This window comes from Salvelinus namaycush, chromosome 27 (genome assembly GCF_016432855.1).
Source record: "Salvelinus namaycush isolate Seneca chromosome 27, SaNama_1.0, whole genome shotgun sequence".
NCBI lineage: Eukaryota > Metazoa > Chordata > Actinopteri > Salmoniformes > Salmonidae > Salvelinus > Salvelinus namaycush.
This window is the reverse complement of record NC_052333.1, coordinates 12,759,256-12,780,165: the sequence shown is the minus strand read 5'-3', so window position 1 is coordinate 12,780,165 and position 20,910 is coordinate 12,759,256. Positions and strand designations below refer to the sequence as shown.

The window sequence follows — 20,910 nt, the reverse complement described above, 5'->3', positions numbered from 1 at the left end:
ACACTGTTTCCCATGCTTGTTCATTGAACCATAAACAATTAATGAACATGTACCTGTGGAACGGTCGTTAAGACACTAACAGCTTACAGACGGTAGGCAATTAAGGTTTCAGTTATGAAAACTTAGTACACTAAAGAGGCCTTTCTACTGACTCTGAAAAACACCAAAAGAAAGATGCCCATGGTCCCTGCTCATCTGCGTGAACGTGCCTTAAGCATGCTGCAAGGGGGCATGAGGACTGCAGATGTGGCCAGGGAAATAAATTGCAATGTCCGTTCTGTGAGACGCCTAAGATAGCGCTACAGGGAGACAGGACGGACAGCTGATCGTCCTCGCAGTGTCAGACCACGTGTAACAACACCTGCACAGGATCGGTACATCCGAACATCACACCTGCGGGACAGGTACAGGATGGCAACAACAACTGCCCGAGTTACACCAGGAACACACAATCCCTCCGTCAGTGTAATAGGCTGAGAGAGGCTGGACTGAGGGCTTGTAGGCATGTTGTAAAGCAGGTTCTCACCAGACATCACCGGCAACAACGTCGCCTATGGGCACAAACCCACCTTCGCTGGACCAAACAGGACTGGCAAAAAGTGCTCTTCCCTGACGAGTCGCGGTTTTGTCTCACCAGAGGTGATGGTCGGATTCGCATTTATCGTCGAAGGAATGACCATTACACCGAGGCTTGTACTCTGGAGCGGGATCGATTTGGAAGTGGAGGGTCCGTCATGGTCTGGGGCGGTGTGTCACAGCATCATCGGACTGAGCTTGTTGTCATTGCAGGCAATCTCAACGCTGTGCGTTACAGGGAAGACATCCTCCTCCCTCATGTGGTACCCTTCCTGCAGGCTCATCCTGACATGACCCTCTATCATGACAATGCCACCAGCCATACTACTCGTTCTGTGCGTGATTTCCTGCAAGACAGGAATGTCAGTGTTCTGCCATGGCCAGCGAAGAGCCCGTATCTCAGTCCCATTGAACACGTCTGGGAACTGTTGGATCGGAGGGTGAGGACTAGGGCCATTCCCCCCAGAAATGTCCGGGAACTTGCAGGTGCTTGGTGGAAGAGTGGGGTAACATCTCACAGCAAGAACTGGCAAATCTGGTGCAGTCCATGAGGAGGAGATGCACTGCAGTACTTAATGCAGCTGGTGGCCACACCAGATACTGACTGTTACTTTTGCTTTTTCCCCCCCTGTTTTTTTCAGTGACACATCATTCCATTTCTGTTCGTCACATGTCTGTGGAACTTGTTCAGTTTATGTCTCAGTTGTTGAATCTTGTCATGTTCATACAAATATTTACACATGTTAAGTTTGCTGAAAATAAACGCAGTTGACAATGAGAGGATGTTTCTTTTTTTGCTGAGTTTATATATATATATATATATATATAATCTTCTACTTATCAGTATGAGAAGTCTTTGAAAATGAATGCACTCTTTTTGATTATTGAAATGTAATTTTAATTGACTTCCTTTTAGAATTGAACCCAACCCTGGTGTCACCAGTAACTGTGCAACAGAGAGGTTTGCGACACACACCGCAGTGCCAGGGGTACATATACACACATGCACACACACACATAACAGCGTACACACATCACCCGCAGTGGCTGTTGACAGGAAGGAAGTAGGGCATGGCCAAACAGTAAGTGGTGATTGTGACAGGTGTTGATGAAGGAACATGAGGGAAAGGGTGGGGACAGTCAACTCTTTATCTTGTCCTTTTGAAGAAAGGAAATGAATAGAGCCTGAAAAGAGGACTATAAATAGATAAACATGGTTCTTTTGAAGTGTGTGTCACTGTGTATGTGTGTTTGTTTCCCTGTGTGAATGTGTTTATGTGTGTCGGTGCGTGTGTGTCACTGCGCATGTTTGTTACTGTGTATGTCTGTGTCACTGTGTGTTGTGTGTAATTGCGCTCGGATTAAGACCAACCCAGCTGGAGACAGAATGGCCACCCCTCAGGGTGCCATCTGCAAGGGGCTACTAACCCATTGCCTATCACAGATGAGAAGCTGTAAATGACGCACACCCATCCCTGTTTCCTTTCTTCAACACATCAGGCAGTCCAAAGTGATGCCTGCCTTGTCTGCAGATGAGAAGTGTAATTGGGACGCAGGTGGCATGAATCAGCCCTGTGATGTTGCCATGCTTAGATTAGTGTCTGTGTTGTGTGCTTGTGCCTACCGGTGCTGCCCAGCCCTCATTAGTGAGAAGAGGGCAAGAGATTGAAGGCCAGAAAGCTGGAACTCCTATGCCAGGTGCCTCCTATTCCCTTTTGGGGACATGTGTGAGAAGGGGCGTTACTCCCATGTCTTATTAATTAAAGGGTAGGTAGCATAAACGTACCCAGATGTAACATATGGATTTGCATTAGTATACACACCAAAAGTCCCAATGCAAAGTTACACCTCACTTTTCTATTTTTGCTGGTCTTTTAGGGAGAGTTCCTCTGTCCAGTGTCTGTTCTTTTGCCCATCTTAATCTTTTATTTTTATTGGCCAGTCTGAGATATGGCTTTTTCTTTGCAACTCTGCCTAGAAGGCCAGCATCTCGGAGTCGCCTCTTCACTGTTGATATTGAGACTGGTGTTTTGCGGGTACTATTTAATGAAGCTGCCAGTTGAGGACTTGTGAGGCATCTGTTTCTCAAACTAGACACTCTAATGTACTTGTCCTCTTGCTCAGTTGTGCACTGGGGCCTCCCACTCCTCTTTCTATTCTGGTTACAGCCAGTTTCCACTGTTCTGTGAATGGAGTAGTACACAGCGTTGTACGAGATCTTCAGTTTCTTGGCAATTTCTCGCATGGAATAGCCTTCATTTCTCAGAACAAGCATAGACTGACAAGTTTCAGAAGAAAGTACTTTGTTTCTGGCCATTTTGAGCCTGTAATCGAACCCACAAATGCTGATGCTCCAGATACTCAACTATTCCAAAGAAGGCCAGTTTTATTGCTTCTTTAATGAGAACAACAGTTTTCAGCTGTGCTAACATAATTGCAAAAGGGTTTTCTAATGATCAATTAGCCTTTTAAAATGATAAACTTGGATAAGCTAACACAACGTGCCATTGGAACACAGGAGTGATGGTTGCTGATAATGGGCTTCTGTAAGCCTATGTAGATATTCCATAAAAAATCAGCTGTTTCCAGCTACAATAGTCATTTACAACATCAACAATGTCTACACTGTATTTCTGATCAAGTTGATGTTATTTTAATAGACAAAAAATTAGTTTTTCTTTTAAAAACAAGGACATTTCTAAGTGACCCCAAACTTTTGAACAGTAGTGTATATGTACGCTGAGTGTACAAAACATTAGGAACACCATCCTAAAATGTAGTTGCACCCCCTTTTGCCCTCAGAACAGACTCAATTTGTCGGGTATGGGCTCTACAAGGTGTCGAAATGTTCCACAGGCATGCTGGCCCATGTTGGCTCCAGTACTTCCCGCAGTTGTGTCAAGTTGTCTGGATGTCCTTTGGGTGGTGGACCATTCTTGATACGCACAGGAAACTGTTGAGCGTGAAACACCCAGCAGCGTTGCAGTTCTTGACACACTCTAACCGGTGCGCCTGGCACCTACTACCATTCCCCGTTCAAAGGCACTTACATCTTTTGTCTTACCCATTCACCCTTTGAATGGCACACATACACAATCCATTTCTCAATTGTTTCAAGGCTTAAAAATCTTTCTATAACCTGTCTCCTCCCCTTCATCTACACTGCTTTGAAGTGGATTTAAGTGACATCATTAAGGGATCATAGCTTTCACCTGGATTTACATGGTCAGTCTATGTCATGGATGTTTAGTTTTTAAAATGTTTTTTACACTCAGTGTATTTTATACATTATCTAGGTGCAATTCTGTTCCCTTCGATACTGAACAGCAGCAGAGACCTAGTCCTGATTGTCCTGTTGTCTGTTTGTTTGGGATCCGGGCCTATCCTCCTGTTCTTTGATCGGCCCTCCCCTCCCCTCAGAGAGTACTACATGTGTTTGATGTGGCCGAGCTTTAGGTCTGTGTAGTATAATCTCTCCTCTGCTAGTCCCTGGTGTAATGTAGAGCGGAAGGGTAAATGCACTACAGCCCAGATGAGCCATATCGTAAGAGGATTTCATTTGGACTTAGAGACTCTCCTTTCTTAGCAGGCCATGAATGCCGGTCATCATTTAGATGCTGTAGATATGTGTGCATGGCCATTATAAAAATATTTTGGTTTGGATGTTTTGGGGCTAAAGACATCACTGGGTCCCTTCTTTCCTGATGATCAACTCAAATCAAATTGTATTTGTCAAATGCTCAGAATACAACAGGTGTAGACCATACAGTGAAATGCTTACTTACAAGCCCTTAAACAAAAATGCAGTTTTATGAAAAATAAGTAGATAGGTAAAAAAAGAAAAGTAACAAATAATTAAACAGCAGCAGTAAAATAACAATAGCGAGGCTATATACAGGGGCTAGCGGGTACAGAGTCAATGTGCGGGGGCACCGGTTAGTCAAGGTAATTAAGGTAATATGCACATAATAAATAGAGAGTAGCAGCAGCGTAAAATAGGGGGGGGAGGGGGGTCTGGGAATAGTCTGGGTAGCCCTTGTTGGGTGTTTGTTTGTGGGTTAAATCCACTTAGTGAGTTCCTCTTTAAATCTAAGAGGACAAAACCCACTGAAGATTAAAGACACTCTCGTGGATAAAGGTCACCCCTCGCTGAAAATTAGAGACACTCTCGTGGATAAAGGTCACCCCTTGCTGAAGATTAAAGACACTCTCGTGGATAAAGGTCACCCCTCGCTTGCCAGCTGTGTGTGTGCGCTCATGCTTGCCTCAGCTGCTATTGCACAGTGTGTGTCCCTCTTAGGGTGTGTGCAGTCGAGCCCACAGAATGTGTTGTTTCCTCATTTTGTGCCCAGCCCTACAGCCCAACAGTCCTACAGCCCTGTCTTTCATTTCCTGGGGTGGGTGAGTGGGTGACACACTTGTTTTGGGCCAGCAATATGGTGATAAGTTATCTTAATCTTTAGATGGGTCTTTTGTCACGTTAAGAACTTCCTTAAAGTCTTATTACCACAGAGAAAAGATCATAATGTCACGCCCTGGCCTTAGTATTCTTTGTTTCCTTTATTATTTTAGTTAGGTCAGGGTGTGACATGGGGAAGGTATGTGGTTTTGTATTGTCTAGGGTGGTTGTATGGTTTAGGGGGTTAAGTAGAGTAGATGGGTGTGTGTTTAGTGTAGGTGTCTAGCTGTGTCTATGGTTGCCTGAATGGTTCTCAATCAGAGACAGATGTCATTAATTGTCTCTGATTGGGAGCCATATTTAAGACAGCCATAGGCACTAGGTTAATGTGGGTAATTGTCTATGTTGTACGTTTGTAGCTTGTGTGTGCACTTACGTTTATAGCTTCACGATCATTTGTTGTTTTGTTTTGTTATAGTGTTCGTTGCGTGTTTTCCCCTTCTCTAAATAAAAAGAGAATGTATTTTGCACACGCTGCGCCTTGGTCCTCTCTCTCACACATAGACGATCGTGACACATAAATTAAACCAAAATTATTTATAGACTGTTAGCCTTACTCTGTGTGGTCTGGAGAATGAAAAGTTCAGTATATATGCCATTTAGCTGACACTTTTATCCAAAGTAACTTAGTCATGCTTGCATACGTTTCACGTATGGGTTGTCTTGGGTATTGAACCCACTATTCTGGCGTTGCAAAGTGCCATGCTCCACCAACTGAGCTACAGAGGACCACCATGCAGTATCATGGTAGTGTCGAATGGGGGTATTGAATGGTAGTGTTAAATGGTAGTGTGTAGCAAGATGGCGCCGACAGAGATGGTCGCCTCGCTTCGAGTCCTTAGGCCTTAGGCCGCATCTATGCACTATTTAGTTTTTTTATGTATTATTTCTTACATTGTTAGCCCAGAAAATTGTAAGTGTTATTACATACAGCCAGGAAGAACTATTCGCTATAAGAGCGACGTCAACTTACCAACATTGCGACCAGGAATACGACTTTCCCGAAGCGGATCCTTTGTTCAACCCACCACCCAGGACATTGAATCTAATCCAAGAGGCCGACCCAAAACAACGTCGCAGAAGGGGTAGACGGGGCGGCCTCCTGGTCAAACTTCGAAGGCGTGCACACCACCCACCGCTTCCGAGTATATTACTCGCCAATGTCCAGTCTCTAGACAACAAGGTGAAAGAAATTAGGGCAAGGGTTGCCTTCCAGAGAGACATCAGGGATTGTAACATACTCTGTTTTTACGGAGACTTGGCTCTCTCAGGATATGTTGTCGGAGTTGGTACAGCCACCGGGTTTCTTCATGCGTCGCGCCAACAGAAATAAACATCTTTCTGGGAAGAAGGGCGGGGCTGTATGCTCCATGATTAACGACTCATGGTGTAATCATAACAACCTACAGGAACTCAAGTCCTTCTGTTCACCTGCTCTAGAATTCCTTACAATCAAATGCCGACCATATTATCACCCAAGAGTTATTGTCACAGCTGTGTATGTACCCCCTCAAGCAGATACCCTAGATGGCCCTCAATAAACTTCACTGTACTCTATGTAAACTGGAAACCATATATCCTGAGGCTGCATTTATTGTAGCTGGGGATTTTAACAAAGAAAATTTGAGGACAAGGCTACCTAAACTCTATCAGCATATTGATTGCAGCACTTGCGCGGGCAATACACTGGACCACTGCTACTCTAACTTCCGTGATGCATACAAGACCCTCCCCCGCCCTCGCTTCAGCAAATCTTACCACGTCTCCATTTTGCTCATACCGTCCTATAGGCAGAAACTCAAACAGGATGTACCCGTGACTAGAACCATTCAACGCTGGTCCGACCAATCGGAATCCTCGTTTCAAGATTGTTTTGATCACGCGAACTCAGAGAATAACATTGATTTATACACTGACTCTGAGTGGGTTTATAAGGAAGTGCATTGTAGATGTTCTACCCACTGTTACTGTTAAAACGTACCCTAACCACAAACCGTGGATAGATGGCGGCATTCACGTAAAACTGAAAGCGCGAACCACCACATTTTAACTATGGAAAGATGACTGGGAATGTGGCCGAATATAAACAGTAAAGGTGTTATTCCCTCCGCAAGGCAATCAAACAAGTGAAATGTCGGTATAGGGACAAATTGGAGTTGCAATTCAACGGCTCAGACACGAGACGTATGTGGCAGGGTCTACAGGCAATTACGGACTAGAAAAAGAAAACCAGCCATGTTGGGGACACCGACGTCTTGCTTCCAGACAAACAAAACAACTTCTTTGCCCGCTTTGAGGATAATACAGTGCCACCGACGCGGCCCACTACCAAGGACTGTGGTTCCCCCCCAACCCTTCTCCATGGCCGACGTGAGTAAGACAATTAAACGTGTTAACCCTCGCAAGGCTGCTGGCCAAGACGACATCCCTAGGCGCGTCCTCAAAGCATGCGCAGACCAGCTGGTGTGTTTACGGACATATTCAATCGCTCCCTATCCCAGTCTGCTGTTCCAACATGCTTCAAGATGGTCACAATTGTTCCTGTACCCAAGAAGGAAAAGATAACAGAACAAAATGACTGTCGCCCCGGAGCACTCACTTCTGTCATCATGAAGTGCTTTGAGAGACTAGTCAAGGATCATATCACCTCCACCTTACCTGCCACCCTAGACCCACTTCAGTTTGCATACCGCCCCAACAGGTCCACAGACGATGCAATCGCCATCACACTGCACACTGCCCTATCCCATCTGGACAAGAGGAATACCTATGTAAGAATGCTGTTCATTGACTACAGCTCAGCATTCAACACCATAGTACCCTCCAAGCTCACCATTAAGCTTGAGGCACTGGGTCTCAACCCCAACCTGTGCAATTGGGTCCTGGACTTTCTGACGGGCCGCCCCCAGATGGTGAATGTAGGAAACAACATCTCCACTTCGCTGATCCTCAACACTGGGGCCCCACAAGGGTGCGTTCTCAGCCCCCTCCTGTACTCCCTGTTCACCCATGACTGCGTGGCCATGCACACCTCCAATTCAATCATCAAGTTTGCAGACGACACAACAGTAGTGGGCTTGATTACTAACAACGACGAGACAGCATACAGGGAGGAGGTGAGGGCACTCGGAGTGTGGTGTCAGGAAAACAATCTCTCACTCAACATCAACAAAACAAAGGAGATGATCGTGGACTTAAGGAAACAGCAGAGGGAGCACCCCCCAATCCACATCGATGGGACGGTAGTGGAGAAGGTGGAAAGTTTTAAGTTCCTCTGCCTACACATCACAGACAAACTGAAATGGTCCACCCACACAGAGAGTGTGGTGAAGAAGGCGCAACAACGCCTCTTCAACCTCAGGAGGCTGAAGAAATTTGGCTTGTCACCTAAAACCCAATTGAGAGCATCCTGTTGGGCTGTATCACCGCCTGGTATGGCAACTGTACCGCCCTCAACCGCAAGGCTCTCCAGAGCGTGGTGCGGTCTGCACAACGCATCACCGGGGGCAAACTACCTGCCCTCTAGGACACCTATAGCACCCGATGTCACAGGAAGGCCAAAAAGATCATCAAGGACAACAGCCACCCGAGCCCCTGCCTGTTCACTCCACTACCACCCAGAAGGCGAGGTCAGTACAGGTGTATCAAAGCTGGCACCGAGAGACTGAAAAACAGCTTCTATCTCAAGACCATCAGACTGTTAAACAGCAATCACTAACTCAGAAAGGCTGCTGCCTACATACAGACTCAAATCATTGGCCATAAATGGATCACTAGTCACTTTAAATAATGCCACTTTAATAATGTTTACATACAGTTGATGTCGGAAGTTTACATACACTTAGGTTGGAGTCATTAAAACTTCTTATGGCTGAAGGGGCAGTATTGAGTAGCTTGGATGAAAGGTGCACATATTAAATGGCCTGCTCCTCATTCCCAGTTGCTAATATATGCATATTATTATTCATATTGGATAGAAAACACTCTGAAGTTTCTAAAACTGTTTGAATTATGTCCGTGAGTATAACAGAACTCACATGGCAGGCAAAAACCTGAGAAGTTCCACTTCCTGTTTGTATTTTTTCTGGGGGTGCCAATTTTCAACCAAGCTCTCATTGAAATCACAGAGAGATATTGATGAGTTTTCACTTCCTACGGCTTCCACTAGATGTCAACAGTCAATAGAACTTTGTCTGATGAATCTAATGTGAAGGGGGGCCGAAGGAGACAGGAATTAGTGAGCTCTGGCAGGAGGTGATCACGCATTGAACACGCGCGTTCACGTGAGAGTCAGCTCCGTTCCATCGGTCAACTGAAGTCGATGAAATTCTCCGGTTGGAACGTTATTCAAGATGTATGTTAACAACATTCTAAAGATTGATTCAGTACATCGTTTGACATGTTTCTACTGACTGTAACAAACTTTTGGACATTTCGTCACGTTATAGTGGACGGTAGTGGACGCGCTTTGGGTTTGGCGTTTGGTAAACATGTCCAAAGTAGCTAATTTGACATAAATAACGGACATTAACGAACAAATCAAGCATTTATTGTGGACCTGGGATTCCTAGGACTGCATTCTGATGAATTCATCAAAGGTAAGGAAATATTTATCATGTATTTTCTGGTTTCTGTTGAGTCCAACATGGCGGCTAATTTGGCTATTGTTCTGAGCTCCGTCTCAGATTATTGCATGGTTTGCTTTTTCCGTAAAGTTTTTTTGAAATCTGACACTGCGGTTGCATTAAGGAGAGGTATATCTATAATTCCATGTGTTTAACTTGTATTATCATCTATATTTATGATGAGTATTTCTGTTGAAACGATGTGGCTATGCAAAGTCACTTGATGTTTTTGCAACTAGTGAATCTAACGTGTCAATGTAAACTCAGATTTTTTTATATAAATATGAATTTAATCAAACAAAACATGCATGTATTGTGTAACATGAAGTCCTATGAGTGTCATCTGATGAAAATAATCAAAGGTTAGTGATTAATTTTATCTCTATTTCTGTTTTTTGTGAAAGCTATCTTTCGCTGGAAAAAATGGCTGTGCTTATTGTGGTTTTGTGGTGACCTAACATAATCGTTTGTGGTGCTTTCGCTGAAAAGCCTATTTTAAATCGGACACTTGGGTGGGATTAACAACAAGATTACCTTTAAAATTATATAAAGACACATGAATGTCTAAGGAATTTTAATTATGAGATTTCTGTTTTTTGAATTTGGCGCCCTGCACTTTTTTTTTGTTTTTGTCATATCGATCCCGTTACCATTTTTCAACCACTCCACACATTTCTTGTTAACAAACTGTAGTTTTGGCAAGTCAGTTAGGACATCTACTTTGTGCATGACACAAGTAATTTTTCCAACAATTGTTTATAAACAAATTATTTCACTTATAATTCATTGTATCACAATTCCAGTGGGTCAGTTGACTGTGCCTTTTAAACAGCTTGGACAATTCCAGAAAATGATGTCATGGCTTTAGAAGCTTCTGATAGGCTAAATTACATCATTAGAGTCAATTGGAGGTGTACCTGTGGATGTATTTCAAGGTCTACCTTCAAACTCAGTGCCTCTTTGCTTGACATCATGGGAAAATCAAAAGAAATCTGGTGTCAGTCACCCTAGACTGACACCAGCAGGTGTCAGTCACTGTCAGACAGCCTCTGCCCACTCCCCAAATCCCCATTTCTCAGATACCACTCTGAACTTGGTGGCCTGAATCTTATAGGGCAAAGTTGGCATAGAGGGTCTGTTTACTGCACTCTCCCCCTGTACAATCCTTCTAAGATATTTGAGCTATATACATTTTTTAAATAGCCATCGAGAGTATGGTGACATGGATTCTTCATTGGTAGAATTAATTCTAATCCTTGTTAGAATGAATCTCAATTTTCGGGAGAAAGTAGCCTTTTTCAATTCTCTCATTGGTTGTGGCTCAGCTCTTTCCAATCAGAGAAGCAGCACCCAAATAAACAGCCTACCACATACCACAGACAGGGCGGGGCAGGATGGGAGTGAGGGTGTCGTGGGGGTGAGGGGTTGTGGTAGCGGTAGGGGGACCCAGGGGTACAGGGCTGTTGGGGTGGGGGTGGATGATGCTATGAGGGAAGCTGGGGCAGGGCAGGGTTTGTCTGTCTTAATATCAAACATAGCAAAGATCCACTGCACTGCCAGAACCTGACATCATCAACCCTCTCAACTCCCCTTCTAGACGGAGTGTTCCACCCTTGAATTGGAGCATCCCAGTCCCCTCCCTGAAAACTGACAGCCCTTGCTATTTTCCTACTAAATTCATCTACCTCATCATCCTCCTCCCCCTTCACCACTTCTGTGTCTGCTATGATTGTCAAAACGCTGGGGAATACGATTGGCCCATTTCACCCTCTGTTTTCCCCTAATGAGAACCTTAAAGACTGCGATGCATCAATATTTCACAGCTCCACGGCGACATCTGGATATTTCCTTTTCATTTGGCCCATTCCAGGTCTTTGTTTATGCCTGCCAGACAGTACAGTCTCAGTACAGTCTCAATACAGTAGGGAAGTAGGGAAGTCAGCACATTATAATATCACTCAGGCTCATTACAGGCAGAGTGAGGGATGGAGAGAGTTGGGTTGCGTAAGCAAATAGATCTCCCCCCTCTCTCTTTCTATTCTGTCTCTCTCTGTCTCCCTCTCCTCCCATGTGGATTAATGCTGACCCAGCACAGTGTCTTTCTCTCCATGTTTCTGCTGGGTGTGTGGGTATTAGACAGTGCTCCCAAGCGATCTCTAAACGCTGTCTGCCTTCTTGGGACTATTCCACAGGGTGAAACACTACACTGCAGGCACAGTTTACACAGCTCCACTCCCACAAGCCTCTCTCTCACTTTCTTCACCTCTGTCTTCCTCTGTTTCCCCGTTCTCTATCCTTCCCTCCCCTTTTTCTCTCCACAGTCAATGGGCTTAGCATAGTTAATATGAAGGGAGAAGTCGGGCAGTGTGCTGTGCTGCAGGGTTTTGAATGATCTAATTGTGCAGGTCTATGACAAAGGGTGTGGGTCTGAGGCTGGGCAGGGCTTGCTCATCAGTCTGTCAGACATGGTAATCTGTCTCCCCCAGTGGAGGGCTGGAGTGAGTCCTTCACATATCCACCGCCGCTCTCTAGAAATGATCACTCATCTGCCTACTGAATATTTAGTGTCTTTGTGTATGAGGGAGGATGGGTAGGATTTATAAGCTTGTTTCAAGCCCAGGGCTTTTGTTTATGCTGTATCGAACTTTACAAACTTCACAGGCTGTTATCAGCTGATCAGTGCAGAGTGTGTGGTTTGTATGTATACTTTTATATAGGTTATACATCTGTAATTGTCTTTGATGTGTATACTTAATGCGTTTTAAGTCATTAAACCTATTTTTGCTTTAGTATTGATTTTTAGTCTGTATGCCTTGTCTATTGGCTATGTTTTGTGTGTAACCATCTCCTTGCTGTATGTTAAGTCTTTTAACCCTGTCTGGGCTGTGTAGGTTATAGTGTGTAACCATCTGTGTGCTGTGTGCCCTGCAGGTGGATGAGTTGTATGAGGTGTTCTGTATCCAGAGGAAGCTGAGAGAGGGAGCCAGTAAGATGAAGCAGGCCTTCTCTGCCTCTCCCTCCACCAAGGCCACCAGAGAGAGCATATTAGAGGTCAACCGCAGATACAAGGAGTACACAGAGGTATGGATGGATGGACCCACACATAAATCAGCCTGTTCACCGGCACTATACAGTCACCCACTGAGATCGAACACAGCCTGGTGTCAAAGTTCGTCTCCAGTTGTTTGTGTTTGAGCTGATCAGTCTCCTTTCCTCCCCAGAATATGAGCACGTTTGAGGTGGAGCTGGAGAACCTGTTGGGGGAATTCCATATCAAAATGAAAGGTAAGACTGAGGCCAGTGGAACTGCTGTTAGGGTAGACCGAAAAACAAACAAGCAATGATTTCACTGCTCAATTATCTCTGTCTCACTCTCTTTCTTTCTTTCTTTCTTTCTTTCTTTCTTTCTTTCTTTCTTTCTTTCTTTCTTTCTTTCTTTCTTTCTCCCAAACCCCTTCTCTCTCTCCCCCCGCCCCCTCTCTTTCTACTCTCCCACCCCGCTCTCGCTCACTGGCTTACTCACTCTCCCACCCACCCCTCTCTCTCTGCCCCCCTCCTCTCTCTCCTCAGGTCTTGCTGGCTTTGCTCGTCTGTGTTCAGGAGATCAGTATGAGGTGAGATTAATTAATATAAGACTTGACTCTCTCTTTCTCTGTCTTTATCATTCCTAACAGGCCCTCCCTGTCTCACAAATAGACAACTATATCTTTCCCAATCTGCAGACTGCCTCGAAAACGGCACTTATAAATATATAAAAACAACCGTTTCTTAGCTTATATCCTTCTCCTTGGCCCTGCATCTATCTTTAACCTGTATCTTTCTCTCACCCCCCTCTACCTCCTCTATCTCTACCCATCTTTATCCCTCTCTGCCCTCCCTAAATCTCTCTTTGTTTCTCCCTCTCCCTCCTCTCTGTTTCCTCTCTCTCCCTCCCTATGTCTCCCCTCTCCCTTTCTCTCTCTGTTTCTCTCCCTTCCTCTCTGTTTCCTCTCTCCCTCCCTATGTCTCCCCTCTCCCTTTCTCTCTCTTTGTTTCTCTCCCTCCCTCTCCCTCCTCTGTTTCCTCTCTCTCCCTCCCTATGTGTCCCCTCTCCCTTTCTCTCTCTTTGTTTCTCTCCCTCCCTCTCCCTCCTCTGTTTCCTCTCTCTCCCTCCCTATGTGTCCCCTCTCCCTTTCTCTCTCTTTGTTTCTCTCCCTCCCTCTCACTCCTCTCTGTTTCCTCTCTCTCCCTCCCTATGTCTCCCCTCTCCCTTTCTCTCTCTTTGTTTCTCTCCCTCCCTCTCCCTCCTCTCTGTTTCCTCTCTCTCCCTCCCTATGTGTCCCCTCTCCCTTTCTCTCTCTTTATTTCTCTCCCTTCCTCCCTCCCTCCCTCCCTCTGTCAGATCTTTATGCGGTATGGGCGTCAGCGCTGGAAGCTGAAGGGGAAGATAGAGGTGAACTCCAGACAGAGCTGGGACGGAGAAGAGATGGTCTTCACGCCCCTCATCACAGACCTCATCAACATCAAAGTACAATCAGTCAATCAATCAACCAACAAATCAACCAATGAATTATATTTTTGAAGACATTTTTAAGTCAACATTCTTCAAAGTGCTTTATAGAACCCAGCCTAGAGTACAGTAACCCAGCCTAGAGTACAGTAACCCAGCCTAGAGTATAGTAACCCAGCCTAGAGTACAGTGACCCAGCCTAGAGTACAGTAACCCAGCCTAGAGTACAGTAACCCAGCCTAGAGTACAGTGACCCAGCCTAGAGTACAGTGACCCAGCCTAGAGTACAGTACAGTGACCCAGCCTAGATAACAGTACAGTAACCTAGCCTAGAGCACAGTGACCCAGCCTAGAGTACAGTGACCCAGCCTAGAGTACAGTACAGTGACCCCGCCTAGAGTACAGTAACCCAGCCTAGAGTACAGTGACCCAGCCTAGATAACAGTACAGTAACCTAGCCTAGAGCACAGTGACCCAGCCTAGAGTACAGTGACCCAGCCTAGAGTACAGTACAGTGACCCCGCCTAGAGTACAGTAACCCAGCCTAGAGTACAGTGACCCAGCCTAGAGTACAGTGACCCAGCCTAGAGTACAGTACAGTGACCCAGCCTAGATAACAGTACAGTAATCTAACCTAGAGCACGGTGACCCAGCCTAGAGTACAGTGACCCAGCCTAGAGTACAGTACAGTGACCCAGCCTAGAGTACAGTAACCCAGCCTAGAGTACAGTACAGTAACCTAGCCTAGAGCACAGTGACCCAGCCTAGAGTACAGTGACCCAGCCTAGAGTACAGTACAGTAACCTAGCCTAGAGTACAGTGACCCAGCCTAGAGTACAGTACAGTAACCCAGCCTAGAGTACAGTACAGTAACCTAGCCTAGAGCACAGTGACCCAGCCTAGAGTACAGTAACCCAGCCTAGAGTACAGTACAGTAACCTAGCCTAGAGTACAGTGACCCAGCCTAGAGTACAGTGACCCAGCCTAGAGTACAGTACAGTGACCCAGCCTAGATAACAGTACAGTAATCTAACCTAGAGCACGGTGACCCAGCCTAGAGTACAGTGACCCAGCCTAGAGTACAGTACAGTGACCCAGCCTAGAGTACAGTAACCCAGCCTAGAGTACAGTACAGTAACCTAGCCTAGAGCACAGTGACCCAGCCTAGGGCAGTGGAGTTCAGTCCTGGTCTTGGGGAACCACAGAGTGCGCAGGCCTTTGTTCCAGCCCAGCACTAACCCACCTGAATGACCCTCTAACTTCCTGTTTTGACGGAGCTGAATAAGTCTAGCCACTCACATCTTGGTGGGCAGTGTGACCTTACTTCCTTTGTCTGGTCCAATCAGCTCTAACTTCCTGTCTCTTGTCCAATCAGGTTACCGAGCTGAAGGGTTTAGCCACTCACATCCTAGTGGGCAGTGTGATCTGTGAGACCAAGGACCTGTTCACGGCCATGCCTCAGGTGGTGGCTGTCGATGTCAACGACCTGGGAACAATCAAACTCAATCTGGAGGTCACATGGTTGTAAGTGGACTTAATTAAATGTCTCTTTGAGTGATGGACATATTTTTACATTTCTGTTAGTGACAGTTGAATCAGAATCAGAGGAAGGTCACAGAGGAAGGTCACAGAAAGTTATTGGTGTGGTGCAAGGAGCAGAAAAACATGAACAACATGGAAACAGCAAAGGAAACGGAAACAAAACATATTGTAGGACATAGTATCATAAACTACACAATACATACTACAGTGGTTAGTTACATCAGTGTACGTTGACTAGATGAAGTTATACTGTAACGCTGCCCTCTTCTGGAGAACCAGGGTGTCTGCTCCAGTGTTATAGCATTACCGTAGTACTGTAGTTCATAGTTCTCTAATGGACTTCCCCTCCCAACTGTTTCTCTGTCCTCCCCCCATGCAGTCCGTTCGATGTGGAGGACCTGACCCTGTCCTCAGGCAACGTGAGCAAGGCCACTGCCCTGCAGAGACGGGTGTCTGTCTACAGCCAGGGCACGCCAGAGACACCCACCTTCCAGGACCAGTCCTTCTTTGTGAGTCCCAGTCAGAGCGTCTTCTCCCTGGGGTGGGATAGGGGAGAGGAGTGGGTGTATGGCTTATAGCACAGCATCCTGCATACTAGCACCTGCCTGCTCACAACACAGGATCCCCCGTTGCACTAACCACTTACTCAGGATTGCTTTAAACTGTGAAACTGTGATTGTCTGTATATGTATTCAACATATATGTGTCTGTGTATGCTAACAAAGCAATGGTTGAGTCTGACTAACCATAACCCAACTGCCACACCCTCCTTGCTCCCCATCCTCCCTCTAACCCCCCTCCCTCTCTCACTCCCTTCCTCCCTCCACCCACCCTTGCTCCCTCCCTCGTACCACCCCCCAACCCTGCACCCATTCCTCCTCCCTCCACCCCTCTGCTACCTGTGAGTGGTAAAGGAGTGGCACCCCCGCCCCTCCCCAACCCAGCATCGCTTCTCCTTCTTCCACGCCCTGAGGAACTCCCTGTTAGAGAAGCTGAGACGCAGTCGCTCCTTTGGCGACCTGGCCTCCCTCCGCCCCAGGCCCAAGTCCAGGCTGGAGGTCTATGTGAGTGAGGTCTGCTACGCTAGTACTAGCCCCGTTTACCCCTGCCTGTGTGCCTGTGCCTGCTTATTTGTTTGCATGGAGTGGCTTGTGTCAGCCTGTGTTCACGTCCCAGACTGACACAACAGTAGGAGGGAAAGAGGAGGAGGCTGTGATGTCACTAGACTATCGGAGCACCTACAGGCTCTCTCTCCTCTCATCTGACTCTCTCTCTCCTCTCATCTGACTCTCTCTCTATATATATATCTCTCTCCTCTCATCTGACTCTCTCTCTCTCTCTCCCCTCTCTTTCTCTCCCCTCTCTCGCTCTCTGTCTCTCCCCTCTCTCACTCTCTCTCTTTCTCCTCTCTCTCTCTCTCTTGCTCTCTCCCCTCTCTTTCTCATCCACGCTCTCACTCTCCCTCTTTCTCCTCTCTCTCTCTCTCCTCTCTCTCACCCTCTTTCTCTCCCTCTCTCTCCCCCCTCTTTCTCTCCCTCTCCAGTCCACCCTCCCTGACGACGTCTTTGAGAACGGTGGGTGTGGCAACTCGTGCAAGCGCCTCTCCTTCACCTTTTCCGATACGTCAGTCTCCTCTCTCAGCCCAAGCCTCGCGCCCGGCCAGTCCAACCCCGAAATCACTGTAACGCCGCCTGACACCAACCATTGGCCTCAAATACCCCCCAGGGAAGACAAAGGGGTAGAAGAGACGGTTCGAGTGCATGCAGACGTAGTGGAAGAGGAGGATGAGGAGGAAGAGGAGAGTGGTGACAGCGGCGGTAGCGTGAGTGTTAGCCTGGTCAGCGAGGAGGTGGAGTCAGAGTGGGAGAGGGCAGAGTTCCAGCTTAACGTAGGTTCCTCCTCTCTCTGCTCGGAGAGCCAGTTGTCAGCTGTGGCTCCTGAGGATGTGTTCCTGGACCACGCTGGGTCTGACAGGGATGGAGATGAGGACGACAGGTAATATGTGATTGATGTTTTGTCTTTATGATGTTTATTGCACAGAGGCCAAATGAATCTCCCCTCAATGAACTTGTATTATAATCTATTAAATTCTATTCTATTCTATTGTCAGCTCGGAGCTGCTGAAGCCCGTGGAACTGGACACTGAAGAACCAGGCAGCTTGACCAGGCAACTGGTGAGGAGGCTGACGTCGTCCGACATTCTGCCCGAGGTGGTGGGTCTGAGCTGGGCCGGGGAGGGAAGCAGGGCCTTCCTGGAGAGCAGCCTGGAAGAGGCCCTGCACAGCCTGCTGCTGAGGCTGGAATCACTGAGACAACGCTGTAGAGAGCTGCAGGACCTGGAACAGGAAGTGATGCGCCTGGAGGACCTGCTCAAAGTGAGGCCTGGCTGCCATGTCCCCTGCATCATTCCAAATAGCACCCTGTTCCCTATGTGGTGCACTACCCCATGTGGCCTTGGCCAAAAGTTGCACAATGTATAGGGTACAAGGTGCCTTTTGGGATTTGCCCTGGGATGAGATTTGTTTATTTTTCATAAATATAAATGATCTGGCGGTTTTTAAGGGTGGTAGTTCATGTATGCTGTTAAGGTGATTGGAGCTTTATTATGGTATTGACATTCATTAGAACCCCCCCCCCCCATGGCTACAGGTGGTCTCTCCATTAGTATTAGTCTAGCCAACCCCTGGCAGGGCTTTTTAGGGCAGAGTATTTCAGGGTCTCATCTTTCCTTCAGTGCTGTCTCCCGGGCTACTGTAGCAAGTCGTCCATGTTCTTATAGCACCTAGTCTCTCTTAGTGCTAGCCCTCCAAGCAGGGTTTCAGCATCTCGTGACGTCTCTCCCTCAGTGTCGTCTCCCGGGCCACAGGAGCAGGTCGTCCAGCCTCAGCCTGACAGTTGAGAGTGCTCTGGAGAGCTTTGACTTCCTCAACACCTCCGACTTCGACGACGATGACACGGGTGATGACCACGCCCTCCACCACTCTGTGTTCTTTGACATGGAGGTGGAGAGGATTGGGTGAGTCAAGAGGGAGGGGAGGAGGGAAAGTCCCCTCCCCTGTACTCTCTCTAGTCTACTATACCCTCTGGCCCTACATGGGAGATGGTGGTAGTGACCCTGCCTGTCTCCTTCTCTGACCTCTAACCTCTGCCCTCTAACCCCACAGTCATGCCACATCTCTCCACAGACAATGAGATTCCACTGGGCCTTTGTGTATCCGTGTGTGTGTATCCGTGTGTGTGCAGTGGTGGAAAAAGTACTAAATTCTCATAATGAATGTCACCCAGTAAAATACTACTTGAGTAAAAGTCTAAAATTATTTGGTTTTATATATACTTAAGTATCAAAAGTAAAAGTAAAGGTACGAATAATTTAAAATTCCTTATATTAAGCAAACCAGACGGCACAATTTTATTTTTAAAATTTTTAATTTACGGATAGCCATGGTCACATTCCAACGCTCAGACATCATTTACAAACAAAGCATTTGTGTTTAGTGAGTCCGCCAGATCAGAGGCAGTAGGGATGACCAGGGATGTTCTCTGTTTAGTGAGTCCGCCAGATCAGAGGCAGTAGGGATGACCAGGGATGTTCTCTTGATAACTGTACGAATTGGACCATTTTCTGTCCTGCTAAGCATTCAAAATGTAACGACTACTTTTGGGTGTCAGAGAAAATGTATGAAGTAAAAAGTACATACTTCACTACATTCCTAAAGAAAAGTAAAAGTTGTCAAAAATATAAATAGTAAAGTACAGATATTTCCGCCTAAATAGACATGCCCAAAAGTAACTGCTAATCATGTGTAATTACATGATTCTGACATGAAAAAAACTTGGTATATTTGGAAAGAAGACATCTGGGAGATTGAGGAAATGATAAGAAGATAGATAGGAGTTACATAATTCAGAATACACAAGATCAAGCATACTCAAAATAACCATTTTTATTTTGAAAGTCATCTTTCATTGACAAGCTATAAGTGAGTGATTGATGACTAGAGCTCGAAACACATCAGATGGCTTCCACAACGTGAACAATATCGGAAAGAAATGGGATTGACAGACCTAACAACTAGAAATGGTCAGATGTTTTAGTAAGTGGTGTCAGGTGTGGTCACGGGACGTTTCCAAATGTCCCTAAACCTCTCCAAAGTGGCATATGTCTGTAAATTAGATCATTCCAGTGCAATCCCTAAATGCTATTTGTATAAAAACACTTTCTACCATATCAACCTCACTCAAACATTGTGGTGGTGTTATGGGGTATCCAGGGTACATTCAAGTGTCCTTTCAACCTCTCCAAAGTGTCCGAACCCAATTGAGATGGTTTGGGATGAGTTGGACCGCAGAGTGAAGGAAAAGTAGCCAACAAGTGCTCAGCATATGTGGGAACTCCTTCAAGAGTGTTGGAAAAGCATTCCAGGTGAAGCTGGTTGAGAGAATGCCAAAAGTGTGCAAAGCTGTCATCAAGGCAAAATAATCTAAAATATATTTTGATTTGTTTTACACTTTTTTGGTTGCTACATGATTTCATCTGTGTTACTTCATAGTTTTGATGTCTTCACTATTATTCTACAATGTAGAAAATAGTAAAAATAAAGAAAAACCCTAGAATGAGTAGGTGTGTCCAAACTTTTGACTGGTACTGTACATTAAATATATAAACATGTCTTATCAAACACAAACTTGGTTACACACGTGTCCTTCATTAAAAAAGGTACACAAATAGAAATAAGCGGAACTATTTACAAATGGCATTCATGTTCATTTTACATCCCAGGTGTAGATGATTAGATTTCACTTTCACCATAGCTTGTGCATGTCGTGACAGTCTTTGAAGCAGTCCCTCTCTGCCAGGAAACAAAAAGAGAACTGGCATTTTGAACAGAAGATCTGGCATTTCACCCTTTTCCCCCCTGTGTTTTGTACAATGCTTGCAGTTCTTCCTTTTGTCTTATGTGTTGGATAATGGCGCTCACCTTGAGTGGGGGGTCTTGTGATGGTTGTGAGGTTGCTTTGGGCCCCCAATTCAGCCATTTCCAACACCAGCTGCTCTCGGAAGGCCAACTGGGAGAGAGGGGTTTGACCTTTTGCTTTGGCCATCTGCTTGTGGAGAATGAAAGAATTTACTGTAGCAATGTCCACAGTGGTAAAAACAAAGTCTTATACCACTTCCTGGTCTTGTGGAGGACCTATCAGAGCATCAGATAGGTCACCGA

General features: G+C 46.0%; 1 protein-coding gene across 1 annotated transcript in view; it reads left to right on the top strand.

Moving 5' to 3' along the window:
• The window catches only part of ripor2 (RHO family interacting cell polarization regulator 2), a 100,768-nt gene that overhangs the window by 43,435 nt on the left and 36,423 nt on the right, over positions 1-20,910 (top strand). The window contains exons 7-16 of the mRNA XM_038965838.1: positions 12,592-12,741; positions 12,882-12,945; positions 13,231-13,274; positions 14,042-14,167; positions 15,525-15,673; positions 16,071-16,200; positions 16,606-16,755; positions 17,235-17,649; positions 17,792-18,066; positions 18,538-18,707. Of these exons, the coding sequence (XP_038821766.1) occupies positions 12,592-12,741; positions 12,882-12,945; positions 13,231-13,274; positions 14,042-14,167; positions 15,525-15,673; positions 16,071-16,200; positions 16,606-16,755; positions 17,235-17,649; positions 17,792-18,066; positions 18,538-18,707 (1,673 nt within the window). The remainder of the gene's footprint in view (positions 1-12,591; positions 12,742-12,881; positions 12,946-13,230; positions 13,275-14,041; positions 14,168-15,524; positions 15,674-16,070; positions 16,201-16,605; positions 16,756-17,234; positions 17,650-17,791; positions 18,067-18,537; positions 18,708-20,910) is intronic.